This window comes from Cannabis sativa, chromosome 1, assembly GCF_029168945.1.
Source record: "Cannabis sativa cultivar Pink pepper isolate KNU-18-1 chromosome 1, ASM2916894v1, whole genome shotgun sequence".
In the NCBI taxonomy this organism is placed as follows: Eukaryota; Viridiplantae; Streptophyta; class Magnoliopsida; order Rosales; family Cannabaceae; genus Cannabis; species Cannabis sativa.
The window spans coordinates 31,705,126-31,719,874 of record NC_083601.1 but is presented as its reverse complement, the minus strand read 5'-3'; the positions used below and the strand labels follow the sequence as shown (position 1 = coordinate 31,719,874).

Here is a 14,749-nt window from a genome sequence, read left to right as displayed (position 1 = left end):
GTGAATGATATGCATGAAAGTTTAGTAACCGGGATTAGGGTTATTACCCTAACATGAGCGGTTTAATAGCCTAGGGTTATTACCCTAATGATATATGTTGTATAAATACTATGCCATGTTGGATAAATGTATATATTGAGATTATGCATTATGCGCTTAAGGCATAATTAAGCTAGACTCGGTAAGTTGGTACCTTGAGTTAATTTTAATGCGGTCTAGGGTTATTAGCCTAGAATATTAAGAATCCAGTGAAAGCATGAGTTAGGGTTAACATTCTTAGTAAATGTTATCTGAGTATATAGAAGTGTATTATATGAGTGATTACTTGTTTGTAAGTTAGGGTTATTACCCTAAGATTATATATGTTGTAGTAAATGTTGAATACACGCATGTATGTTATAAGCTATGTGAATGAGACATAACTGGGTTAGACCTGGTATATATCACCAGGATAAACCATTGAAAGAACGTAATGTATGGATTACGTATATATATAAGAATAGGGTTATGCGAGCAAGGCATAACCAGGTTAGGCTCGGTAAGCAAAACCGAGGTAAACCCTACTAAGGCCTTATCGTATATAGACGTGTGAGAGCAACACGTAGGTCTACGCCACGTAGACATAAATAGGCATGTGAGCGTAACATGCAGGTCTACAGTAGATAGACCAATGGTGCAGTGGGCACCATCAGTTATGTGTTATACATATTAAAATTAAGGGTTATGCGTTCAACGCATAATCAAGTTGGACTCGGTAATCAGAACCGAGATGAACTATTCTAGGGCCTTATTGTAACTAGACGTGTGAGAGCAACACGTAGGTCTACGCCACGTAGATATAAAGAGATGTGTGAGCGCAACACATAGGTCTACGCCACGTAGACATAAATAGGCATGTGAGTGTGACATGCAGGTCTGTGACACACAAACATATATAAATGGCATCATCGTTTAAACAGTATGATGAGCATATTATTATTGTTATGTTATATACTGTCTTGCTGGGCTTGGCTCACAGGTGCTCTACTGTGCAGGAAAGGGTAAGACATTAGCTGATCAACCATGAGTTTCAGGAGCAGGGCGAGGAATGTACATGTTCATGCCACTTCAGACCAAGCGGGTTATGGGTCTAACAGTGTTGACTTTTGTATTCTATTTTGCCGCTTAGGTCGGCTAGAAAGAAAGGACTTGTAATAAGTTTGTAAATATTTTTGGGATCCCAACGATTTAAAAGTTTAAAAGTATTACAAGTTTTATTTTCATTCCGATTAATTTAAAAGTTTAAATTCTGCGCTATTTTTTATTAGTAATCCCAAATTAGGGGATTAGGATTCCATAAGCATTTTGGGTAGCGTGCCTAATTATTTAGGGCGTTACAATATTACCTATTGATATACAGATTATAGAGTTTCCCTTCTTCCTCAGCCTAATCCGAAGACTTGGTGCTTGCATGGTCTCCTCCTCCCATGAGTGGATCAAACTGAATTGTGATGTCAAAATTGGGCTAACTGGCACATGTGCGGTAGTGGTCGCTAGAAACCATGAAGGTTCCCTGCTTTAGGTAGCTACTAAGAAGTTGTGCTTCTCATATGCTCTTTGTGGAGAAGCTGCAACTTGTTGCTTAGCTTTGAAAACTGCAGTGGAGTTAAATTTCAAGTTCATGACTGTGGAAAGTGATTCTAGTGTGGTAATCGATGCTCTTGATGGTGTCTTGTCTTTTTGACATGGTTGTGTGGTTTTGATATGCTAGTATTAGGTTCATTTTATAAAGTATTTTAAAAGTGTGTTTCAATTGATTATATTCATTTCGTGTAGAATTACGCTTGTTTTCTACTTATTTTAGGTATAAATGGTAAAATTCATAATGTAAATTAAAATTAAGAATAAACATGTTAAATGAGATTAATATGATGAATTATCATGGAATATGGAGTTCTATGATATGAGTGGTGAAAAATTTTAAGTTTTGGATGCTCAACACACTCCGTTTGTGCTTGAAAATCAAGTTTGAAGCTTCAAATGAATTTTTGACTATGATGTGTTCACTTTGAGGAAATAAATCTCTCTTTCAGCTTTTCAAAACATCTTGAATCGTCCAATTCCGAGCAATATTAAAAGAGTTATGGCTAAATATTATCAGCTGTCACACTAGGAAGCTCGCTGCCAAAAATTGAGCTTCAAGCACTGCGACACTACCTTCCGCCTATTTTAAACTTCGAGAAATTAGGTTGTTTATCTTTTTTTTTAGCTATATAAATGTTATTTTTTAACACTTTAAAGGGAAACAATCATTGAGGATGAAAATTGAAGCATGAAGTGGGAGACTGTTATCAATATTTGTCAACGAGTTCTTTTCTTCTACTCTTTTTTTATGTTCTTAATTGTTATCAGATGTTTTCAATAATTATAAGTAGCTAGACTTTTTATTAGGATGTTAATGGAGATTGTTTGACATTTTATTTTAGTTTTCATATGATTTAGTTCTTTCTCAATTTTTTATATGTATTTATTTCATTCCTATTTAATTTCTTTTAATCGTCTGATCGCCAATTAATTGTTTAATGATTTCAATGCAAAATTTGAGAAGTGAGTATTGATTATGCTATAGTGAATATTGTTACGAAAATTATGTTTATACGCAAGTGTACGCAATCAAGTAGTATCTCACGCAAGTGAGGTCGAACCACAGGGAATTGGATTAAGTACTACTAAACTATACTTATGATTCTATTCGGTAAAATAATAAGATTGAAATTTTGAAAGTAAATAACTCAGAAATTAAAGAGAAAATAAACGAAGATTAATCAAGATGAGAGATTAGGGAGGTGAATCCTGTTGATAAGCTACCTATGTTAATACCTAATTGCTATCCTTATCTCAATGTGAAAGACAGATTATAAATTAACCTAACTCTTTTCAGATCTTTTAGGTTCTAAATAATATGTTCTCTAATTAACTTCTTAATTAAATCAACACAAAATCAGCATTAAGCAATAATCTATTAGTCACTGAGGCTATGTAAATACTTTCGTTTTACATCAGAACCTAGACTATCCAAATTTTAGCATTCTCAATTCTCACTTTTCAGATTTCGAATTGAGATCATTAAACATGTAAAAGGTGATCAAGCTTGCACATGGAATTAAACACAAAGGGAAATTTGATTTTTTATGCATACATTTGGTTAAAAAAAAATTTCTAAACAAATAATAACTAATATTTGTAAAATATGACAATTTTTATGATATCCCTAAAATACCCCTATTTACATCACCCCATTTACACTATCGGACCACCCATCGGACCATCCATCGGGCCACCATCGGACCACCCATCGGACCCATCGGACCACCCATCGGACTACCATCGGACCAAATCTGCTACCAATTTTTTTTTATGTTTTTGTACATACAAAAGTAGCATCACGTGACCATCGGACCACCATCGGACTACCATCGGACCCCATCGGACTACCAATTTTTTTTTTTTTATGTTTTTGCACTAAAAAAAGTATGAAAAATTTGAGAGGGGTATTTTTGAGTTTTAGATAAAGTAGTCATATATTTTCAATGATGATATGTATTAGTTTAGAAATAAAATATTAAGTATATGTAAGTATAGAAAATCAAATTTCCCAACACAAATAAAGATAGTATTCACACATAAGATGAAGGAATGGCAATTATTTATTAACTAGGCATAAACTTAAACAACAATCATTATCCTCCCTTATTGGGAAATTTAGTTCATAATAACTCTAAAAACATCCATGATTAATTCATAAATAAAAACAAACATAAAGAAGAATTAAAAGGGGTAAAAGAAAGAACTAGAAGGTGGTATTGCTCTGGGTCTTCAAGATAGATTCCTCTCCACTTGCCTCCACTATTAGGTCTGTTTTTGCTTGATTCTGACCTTCAGTGTCGTATTCCTTATATAGGGATGAGTAATGTGCCTCCAATTGAGAGAAAAATCAAAATTAGGTCAAATCTGCGATTTCCGTACCTAGTCGCGACTAGCATTTAAGCTGGTCGCGACTACAGGCAAAACTCGAAAAACCGAGTTTCTGCCAATTCTCGAAGTCGCGACCAGGATCGCGACCAGGAAAAAGGGTCGCGACCTGGCTCTCTGGAGGTCGCGACTACTGATGCGTCTGGAGCCGAATTTTCCAATTTTTTCCAAGTTTGTCTCAGTTTTTCGCCATTTGACGGAATTCGAACTTTAACACCCCGGGAACCTGAAATAATGAAAATCAAGCGTAAAACTGCTCCAAAAGACACCAATAGACGAGATAATGCTAACTTTAAAGACCCGAAACATAGGCTAATTATAACCTAACAAATATACATATATGTTGAGATTTATATGTCTTAGCCCAAATATAATTTTTTTAGTAAATTCGCTATCAAATAAAAATTAATTTTTTTCTGAAAGAATAAAAATTAAAATTTTACAATTAAATTATGTAAACCAGATAAAATTAATTACCTTAAACTTTAATTATTGTTAAATTTTTCTTTAATTATTTGTAAGCTTTAATCATTATTAAATTTAACTTTAATTATTTGTTTCACTTTAATTAACTACATTCCTTTGTTAAATTGATGTTACTAAACATAGTGATAAGTCAATATTTTATCTTATAAATATAGTTAATTTATGTATTAATATTTTTAAATTAATTTTTTTAAAATTATTGATTAGTATGATTATAATTTGTTAGGCTATTTTAAAGACTAAACATGCATTTACAGTTATTTAAAGAAATGTTAGTATATTTTAGTAGAAAATAGTGGAAGCCACCGAGTTCGTTTTTACAAGACAGAACTTAATTACAAATTTTGACGATCTTGAAAGCAGAATTGGACTTGGAGCTCAGCATGAAAGTTGTATATCTCGTTCTCAGCTTTCTAAAACATCTTGAATCGTCCAATTTTAAATTTTATCATAGAAGTTATGGCCAAAATACAAATCACGTGACTTAAATTTTTTGGCAGGAAGTCGTGGCCACAGCGAGGAAGTGATTTCTAGCAAAATTTGAATTTTTATTTTTTTTTAAGAGATATTGTTAAGAATTATAAATATGACTTCTAGAATACGAGTTCTATCACTTTTGAAATATGTTTATGAGAGAAAAATTCAAAGAAAGAGCAATAATAAGACGGAGATTGCGACATCAATTATTTAAAAGAAGTTAAAAGAGAGACTAGACAATTTCTTTTGTACACATAACACATGTTTTCCTCTGTGGAATCACAGTCGACTAGGAGAGGAAAGGGTTCGGTTGTTGATTTGTCTAGCTCAGGTGGGCTAAAACACCAAGTCCAAAAATAAGTGGGCTTTCATATTTGGACGTCGAGCTGAGGAGGTGGAACGATTACCTTTCAGCTGGCTAGAACACCATGCCAAAATTAATGGGCTTTTATATTCCAATGGGAGACGGATCGTGGGCTGTAGCCTGTAGCCCATATTCACCAAGTCGTGGTGATGGTGGTGATTAACACTCACTCATTAACTATAAAATGTTTGACTCATTACTTTACTAACGTGGTTGAGTTTACTGACATGGGGAATTTACCGATAACAAATTGAATCATACTACTTTTCATAAAATTAATAATAAATAAATAAAGAGCAATTTGCGGCGAAACCCCCTTATGTTTTGATTTTTATACACTTAACCCCCTTATCTTTATTTTTGGTGGCAAAACCCCCTTATGTTTTAATTTTTATACACTTAACCCCCTTATCTTTTTTTTTTGTGGCAAAACCCCCTTATGTTTTAATTTTTATACACTTAACCCCCTTATCTTTTTTTTGGTGGCAAAACCCCCTTATGTTTATTTTTCTTTGCAAATTTGACACGCCAGTTAAATATTACCGTTAAATATCAACTGGATGACCACTGTATACACCTTTGTATATGTAACGGTAAAACCTCGAAGTCGATACAGTAGTAATCCAGTTAGTATTTAACGGTAATATTTAACTAAAACTTTAAATTTGCAAAGAAAAGTAAACTGAAGGGTTTTGCCACCAAAACAAAAGATAGAGGGGTTAAGTGTATAAAAATTAAAACATAAGGGGGTTTTGCCACCAAAAAAAAAGATAAGGGGGTTAAGTGTATAAAAATTAAAACATAAGGGGGTTTTGCCACCAAAAATAAAGATAAGGGGGTTAAGTGTATAAAAATCAAAACATAAGGGTGTTTCGCCGCAAATTGCACATAAATAAATAAGCAATTGGTATAATACAGTGTTTTACTGTTTTGTATGTTCTTTGTAATAGTTCGTCTCATCCTCTAATATCATTTCATATTAAATTTAACTCCAAATATTATCTTTGGATTTTAGTTTAAAGATTTTTATGGTTTAATAATTCTCTAGATATAATTTATTAAGGTTTCAATTGGCAATCTCCCATTAAGTAATGGGTCATAATGGAGAAAATTTCATGGAATGAATTACAATACATACATATAATCCATAATTATAATCTCCATAAATTCAAATCATAACCCTGCATCCGGAGCCGGCGTTGGAGCCTGGAACTCATCAAAAATCCCTGTATATACAAAAACACAAAATATTTATTTATATATATTATATGGTTCGTGGGCACTGCACTAGATAGAGTATGTTTTAATTAGCAATAATAATAATAATAATAATAATAATTACCACAAAGAAGAAGATTTTGAGGGGGTGGGCGCTCCTTGGCAGGATTAGGATCAGCATCAAAAACCCTTAGGTAGAGTTGTTGACCCAAAAACCAGTTGTTCAAGAGTTGTGATCTCAAATTCCACATTCCAGGATTGTCCAAAAATGCATAAACCACACTCCATCCTCCTGGATACACTTGCACTGTTGATCTAACTATTGGGTCATAGATGTTGTACGTACTACGTGACTCTGCTGTCCACTCTCCAATCCCAAACCTAAATATATTTATATTAATATCAAATTATCCAAATCATAATAAGTTAATTGCAATCTTTATAGTAATAACACTTTCTTACCCAACAACATGGAACCCGAAACCATCCAAATGCCAAGAGTCAATCACATCCAAACTGTTCTGAAATACAATCTCCAACCACCCTTTGTGGGTTCCCGAAACGACAGAGATTCCATATGCAGCGATGTCGTTTACAGATTGGGTGGGGAAGGCATCAAGTTGGTAGACGCCTGAGCCATTCACAAATTGATCAGCTAGTTTTAATGGGGTGCTCACTGTGTAATACGACACATTGTTCACTGTGTAGCGAGGTAGCCCTCTAATTTGAGCCTTTAGGCCTTGGAGGACGAAAGTTTGTGACAATGTAATATTTGACACATTGAATGTGCCTTGGGGATTCGGCCTCGCAGCTCCTGCTGTTAAGTTCCACCTATTTTTTCCAAAGACCAACGACACAACAACTTTCAGTTAACAATTCACACTTTTCGAAGGACATCATGACATAAAAGCTTGTTCTTGAGCAGTATTTATTTTTGTTGTACCTAATGGATTTTGCTTGATTTAATGATGAGTCGAGATCAAATGGGTCCGGCCCAACAGGGAGAGGCCCACCAACAGATGATACAGAATTGGAGTAGTGTAAAACTCCAATGCCCGTCATGCTACTACTCATCTGGGTGGTGTTGACCAACATGGGACTTGCCACAATGTAGTAATCAGACTCGTTTTGATTGGCTGTAACTAGAACTGAGTAAGATTGGCCCACGTGTACATCAAGAGAATCCAATGTGATCTGATTGGAGTAAGATCCTTCTGTCTCAACTAACACCATTTGATGGTTTTGAATCCTGAAGTTGAAACTCACAGTAGACCCCACATTTGAAATTCTGAACCTGTAAGTTTTCCCTGTTGGACACAAACACATCCCTCACTAATCTATTTTTATAAATATCAAAACAGTACACGCTTTATAATAATAATAATAAAAAAAATTAACTTCTTTGAAATTCACTATTATTGAATTTTTTATTTATTTTTTCGAGGGGAGTTTGTTTGTTGGATGAAATCTGTAATTAAGATCTTGAATTAAGTAGTATTGTTGGATCAAATTTAACAACAATGACTCATAAGGGCCCATACCTTGTGTAACGGTGAAACTTTCATAGAGCTTTGTCATTTGGTGGCCATAAGGGCCTTTACCATTCATCAAAATGATATCGGGAAGACCCTGAAAACCCATAGGCGGCTGCTGCTGCACTGACGACCGACTCCACTATTTTTCAAGTTCACATATAAAATTATTATACGATATTATAAATTTATAATTAGTCTTATTCATTAAATGAAATTGGTTACAAATGGAAAATAAACATGGAGAGAGTGAGAGATAGAAAATAGAAAATAGAAATGACCTTGTAACTATCATAGCTCCAATCACCAATAAGGAGGTCGAATTCAGCTTCGGGTTTAGGGAAAGGGACAGCAATGACATTGCGATTGTTGACTCGAATGGGTCCAAATCCACCTGCAGCCTTCTGGTAATGGAGTGAAGGAAAGTAGAAGAAGCTGCCTATCTGGTCCTTGGTTTGGAACACATAAGTCCAGTTACTCCCTGCTTTTATTGGGCAATTTGTGCCTGATACCCCATCTTGCCATGAGTTTAATCTTTGTTGAATACCATTCCTACCAAAAAAAAAATATTATCCTTCTTATCATAACTTCTCTTTTACTTTCCAACAAAAGATGAAAATATTGAACATATTTATATATTAGTACCAAGTGAAAAGGAGTGGTTCATCCATGTTGTTGAAGACATTAACATAGATAAAATCATTGGTGGTGGCATTAATAAGGGGTCCTGGGAACATTCCATTGATAGTAATAACCTGTTGGAGCGAGTAAAATTAGTATCAAATCAATACACATCTCATATATTTTAGTGTATATGATTTAAGAAAGAAAAAGAATTAGTGAATCATACTGGTTGATCTACTAACACAGGTCTGATTGTAGTATCAAGGGCAACATTCCATTCTAGAAATATGTTTATAGCATTAGCTTCTGAAAAAAGAGCTGTTATAATCAAAGATACAAATATGATTAAGTTTAAGCCCTTGTGACACCCTGTGGAGGAGGCCATTGGTAGAGGCTTAGTGTAGAACTAATAATGAACTGAAAATAGAAACAAATATGAAGCTTACAATACATATATATGAATTATTTATATATATAATAAGAAGGATGACCAAGTAATTGTGGGGTGGAATTTTAAACAAAGTAGATTATAGTAGTGTAAGTATTTTGTTGATTAGTATAAACCAAGTCATAAAGAAAAGTTACGTGTTAAATTCTAAATAATATGCCGGCCTAAATTCTTTGTGACCTTGTTTAAATCCCAAGAAGGGAATGGTTGACTCTGTCCCATACAATCTCTACTAGGTCTAGCTGTTTTTTTCTCTCTTTTTTCACAATCCAGTTGGAAAATTGGAAGACCCTTTTGTCCTGTGTACACCAATATAATATATTTTGTATTCTAACAAAAATAAAAAAAAAACTAGAATGACATTTGGAGATTACAGAAAAATGCAATTCGATTTGAGCATCAATGTTTTTGTTTCTATAATTCAAAGCTTATCCGGCAGATGTTAACTTATTAGGTTTTGAACACATTTAAACAACAACAATTGTAGAGTGCACATAATAAAAAGTTAAGAACTATAACGTCCAAATTGTACTCCTTTTTTCTGTCAGAAAAGTGTACAACATAACCATTTGTTGTTAAAGTTATTCTGATCAAATGTAGACCACAGATAAAGTTATCCGGAAAAAGAAAAATTAGCTAGAAAGTTATCGTTGTATATAAATCTCTTTTGTGCCTGCAATCTCATATGCAGCAACAATGTTATGTCTGCAATCTCATATAATTAAAACACAAAACAAAACAAAAAATCCAAAAATAAAGATGAACTGACAAGGCTTGAAGAATGAAAAATATGCAAACACAAAAATAAAAGCATAACACATATACCATGAAAAGCCAATCCCATCAAAGAGAATCTCAGATATTTTTTATTTTTTGAGAAAATCTCAAACTAGAATCATCATAAAATTATAGATCAAAAATAGCATTAAGTAATTTTCATTTGTAGAAGAGAGAAACAAGAGCTATATCTGAAGTATTTGTATTATTAGAAAAGTCTGAAGTGGCTATTGTTCAGAAAATACATCAATTCTCATAAGGGATTAGAGTATTCTGATTTGAGAGATCATATACCACCATTAAAATTATTTAGATTTTATTAATTCATCTTGTTTTGAAATAAAAAAAAAATTACACAATATCTTGTTACACATAAGTACTCTAACGATGTAGTTTTTGTTTAAATTTAGTGTCTTTGTTTCTATCAAGAAGTTATGTGTAACAAAGATTTTCTCTTAAAATTCTTTTAAAAGTTTTTCAGTTAATTTAAGTAGAACAAAATCTTCACAATTAATTAGTTCACAAGAATTTATTTAACATCTCTACCTACAAATTTATTACTTTAAATACAATTTGCTTTTAATTTCCTTTGAACAATTAGATCAAGCATTTCAAAGGTTTTGTAACAGTATAAATACATATGGCACACCATTGTAACATCTTCTGATCTTCATAATTTAGTTGGGAATTAAATGAATTGAGTATTTTTCTTTTCAATATATATGTAAGCCTATTTCTTGATAGCCTCTTCCAACTCTCGTAGCCCTCCAACCTTTTGCTCAATTTCCTCAATGAGTTCCTCCCTCCACAATTCTGATCTTGCAGTTTCTTCTATGTCTTCTTGCTGAGAAAACCCAAAATTGGCTTTTAGTACTACTTTGGTATCAAAGCCAAATTTATTGGCCTCTAATTTAAAATTTATGTGGTGACGGAATGGAGAGTTATCTAGTAGATTTGCCTATAATTGTCAAAAGAATAATAATAAAGGAAAGAGAAACAACCTTGTCATAGATCCAATGTCCAGTTCCATCTCCTCCATCTCCCCTATAACTTTCCGAGTCATAGAAAGGATCCTGTATCATGGGATTAATTTCTTTATTGTTAATTCAGTTAAAACATGTTTCTTTTGAGCAAATTCAATTAAAACATATCATTCAGATTAAAATAGTATAATGTTTCTCAAGAGAAATATTGATATACTTACTTTCATGGAACCAAAAACTAAACATCCCCAGCCAGTAAACAACATGTAACCAATATCTGTCCATAATAATTAACATCTTTTAAATAATTTAAATTTAATCAAAATATAAGTACAGAAATAATATGTATATGCATATAATTGAATCAAACACTTACAGACATTCTTTATGGCAGTGTCACTGAGATGCCAAACAGATTTGTTGATGATAAGATCTCTTTGGCCTTCAACATGTTCCACTAGTACTGCCATTAAAGGCCAATCTGGGAAAGCATTTGTTTTGATTAAAGAGCCTCTTCTACCCTTATTTCTTCCTTCAAGCTACAGTTTTTTTAGGGGGAAAAAACATTTATTCATACTTCAATATCACCACCCTGATGAAATTAGACTATAACTTGTTTGGAATATGATAAAATTTAATTTTTTTCTTGACTAAGATTTATAATGAGGTTCTACTTACCTGGTTTGAGTGAAAAAAACCAGAGCATGATGAACACTGCCTAAGCTGGAAAAAAAAAACGAAATTTTACTTAATAGTGAAAGTTGACCAAAATAGAGAGAGCAAATGAAAAACTATGAAGTATGAACAAAGTTATGTTTACCGATCTAGAACTTGAGTTGAGGTCTAACTTAGTAGCACTTTGGACATAAGTTAAGGTATGAATAGGTGGCTTGGTAATGCAGAATGACATTACAGCTTCAGCCATTGTTTTGAGTAAAAAAAATGTAACTGAATATTGAAGCTTAGATGGATACGCTTAGATTTTGGTTTCATTTGTTGTGTGGGAGGGGAGATGTGGATAAGGGGGATGTGGATAAAGGAATGATCCATATCCACCCTTACTAAGTGGACAATATATGTATGTATGCAGGGGCGGAGCCAGGATTAAATTGTAGGGGGGGCCAATAGCGCAATCAACGTGTACGATGACAAGATTTAATATATAATGATTTTAATGGCCGACATTCTTATTGGATGGTACTAACTATTTATGAGTGATCTAATATAATTCACTTAGATTAATTTAAAATTTTATAAATATTTTTAGGCAGTAAAATAAAATACATTAATTAAATAATCCAGTAATATATAAGACTCATAAGAGATTAATTATCAACATGTATTGACTAGAAAATATTTTATATCATTTCAACGTCTAAAATAAATGATTAAATTGATGGTAGAGCATATTTAAAGATAATCAGTGGTTAACAATGTGAATAGTGTTAAACAAAGAAATAAAAAAAAAAAAAAACTATATGAAATGGTTGAAAGATGATAATATATAGGTAAATTAATAATAAGAAACACCTAATTTATATATGCATTTTTTTATAACTATTTTATTTATTTAGTATGATAAACTCATAATTATATTTATTTTCTTTTTTATGAATATACAATATAGAATAAGTCTATGACTATAGTATGCTTTTTTTATGGAGTGTTTCAGTAAATTTTCTATCTGTTTTGGTATACAAAAGAACTTTTCAATCTAATTTCTTTTTTTCATAATTATGTACGTTATAGTTATCTAATCATTCGTAATTTTTTCATAAAGTTCTGAGTAGCTTACAATGCCGAAAATAAAATTTACATGCACAACTGTTTTTTCTTATACGTGTGGTATGTAACTATTTAAACTTTATTTTCAACAAATAAACTATTCGAAATTTTTTAAAAACTTACAAGTGGTCTTATATAATACACCGTACGCAATTATAAAAATAATTGAAAAATCAACGAAACAATCCTTAAAGTCTCCTACAAAAATTTCATATAATATTTATTATAAAAATTGATTAGCATTAACATTAACTCACATTTTGTAAAAAAAAAAACCTTATTTTTATTTTTAGTATTTATTTTAAAATAATATATATTTTACAAATACATCTCATTAGTTATCCACTTATTTACTTAGATATAAATTTTAGATTTGACTTTTCAACTCACTTGCTCTTTATTATATACATATACATATATATAATATTTTTTTTTTTAATACATTACAGAAACCAATAGCCATTACTTATCATATATATACATATGTTAATTATAATAGTGTAAAATTGTGGGGGGGCCAAGGCCACCTTAAACTTCCCAATACCTCCGCCCCTGTATGTATGGTAATATATAAATATTAAATATATATCTTTATATATTAAAAGTGCCTATCTAACGGTATTTCTTGGTTTAACATTCTTGGTTTAACAGAATATACTTAAAAATAAAAGAATATTCTGTTAAATTTAACGATTAGGTTTGATCTCCCGTTAAAAAATAAACCCAATAATTAAACCCAAAAAATTAAACAATCTTTTAAATATTAATAATCTCTTTTTAAATTAAAAAAATCATCTTAGCCACATATCTCTCTAACAAACCTATCTTGTGAGAATATTAATAATTTTTTTATTTATTTTTTAAAAAAGAAAAATATAGATAAAATATTTAGAAAAGATAATATAAAAGAAGATTGATTGTCTTGGTTTAGAGATTTTTGGGCTTGGGCTTAAAAAAAATAATAAAAAAAAAAAGATAAAATGAGCTGTAATTAGTATTTACCTTATATGTTTGTGCTTATTTTTAGTTTTATTTTTAATTTTACCACTAAGAGGAGAAGGTTAAAAAATATTAGAATATGAAAATATTATTGGTGCTTATTAGTAATTTGCAAAGAATGTGAAAGTCTATAAATATATAGTTGTGTAGCTATTATTAGATATGAAATGACCCAAAAAATTAAACAATCTTTTAAATAAACAATCTTTTAAATATTAATAATCTCTTTTTAAATTAAAAAAATCATCTTAGCCACATATCTCTCTAACAAACCTATCTTGAGAGAATATTAATAATTTTTTTATTTATTTTTTAAAAAAGAAAAATATAGATAAAATATTTAGAAAAGATAATATAAAAGAAGATTGATTGTCTTGGTTTAGAAATTTTTGGGCCATTTAACGATTAGGTTTGATCTCCCGTTAAAAAATAAACCCAATAATTAAACCTAAAAAATTAAACAATCTTTTAAATAAACAATCTTTTAAATATTAATAATCTCTTTTTAAATTAAAAAAATCATCTTAGCCACATATCTCTCTAACAAACCTATCTTGAGAGAATATTAATAATTTTTTTATTTATTTTTTAAAAAAGAAAAATATAGATAAAATATTTAGAAAAGATAATATAAAAGAAGATTGATTGTCTTGGTTTAGAGATTTTTGGGCTTGGGCTTAAAAAAATAATAAAAAAAAAAGATAAAATGGGCTGTAATTAGTATTTACCTTATATGTTTGTGCTTATTTTTAGTTTTATTTTTAATTTTACCACTAAGAGGAGAAGGTTAAAAAATATTAGAATATGAAAATATTATTGGTGCTTATTAGTAATTTGCAAAGAATGTGAAAGTCTATAAATATATAGTTGTGTAGCTATTATTAGATATGAAATGAGATAATAGAACTTTTTTCAATTAGAAGATTAATGTACATTTTACTATTAATAACATACATTATTATAACACAACTATATTTTACTTACTAAATATACTGACACATATTTTATTTTTATAAAACAAATCGTTCAAATAATTATACTATTT

At 31.0% G+C, this 14,749-nt stretch overlaps 2 protein-coding genes across 2 annotated transcripts; both read right to left on the bottom strand.

Moving 5' to 3' along the window:
- Positions 1 to 6,234: 6,234 nt before the first annotated feature.
- Positions 6,235 to 9,462, bottom strand: LOC115706005 (monocopper oxidase-like protein SKU5). The gene is made up of 8 exons (XM_030633499.2): positions 8,939 to 9,462; positions 8,734 to 8,843; positions 8,370 to 8,640; positions 8,098 to 8,230; positions 7,500 to 7,863; positions 7,019 to 7,387; positions 6,681 to 6,937; positions 6,235 to 6,564 (listed from the first exon to the last, which is right to left on the bottom strand). The coding sequence occupies exons 1-8, from the start codon at positions 9,095 to 9,097 to the stop codon at positions 6,512 to 6,514; spliced, it is 1,716 nt and encodes a 571-aa protein (XP_030489359.2). The 5' UTR covers positions 9,098 to 9,462; the 3' UTR covers positions 6,235 to 6,511.
- A 1,003-nt stretch (positions 9,463 to 10,465) lies between these two features.
- Positions 10,466 to 12,057, bottom strand: LOC115706020 (photosynthetic NDH subunit of subcomplex B 4, chloroplastic). Its single transcript, XM_030633518.2, has 6 exons — positions 11,741 to 12,057; positions 11,599 to 11,643; positions 11,297 to 11,459; positions 11,142 to 11,197; positions 10,939 to 11,010; positions 10,466 to 10,781 (listed from the first exon to the last, which is right to left on the bottom strand). The coding sequence occupies exons 1-6, from the start codon at positions 11,843 to 11,845 to the stop codon at positions 10,668 to 10,670; spliced, it is 555 nt and encodes a 184-aa protein (XP_030489378.1). The 5' UTR covers positions 11,846 to 12,057; the 3' UTR covers positions 10,466 to 10,667.
- Between the last annotated feature and the right edge of the window lie 2,692 nt (positions 12,058 to 14,749).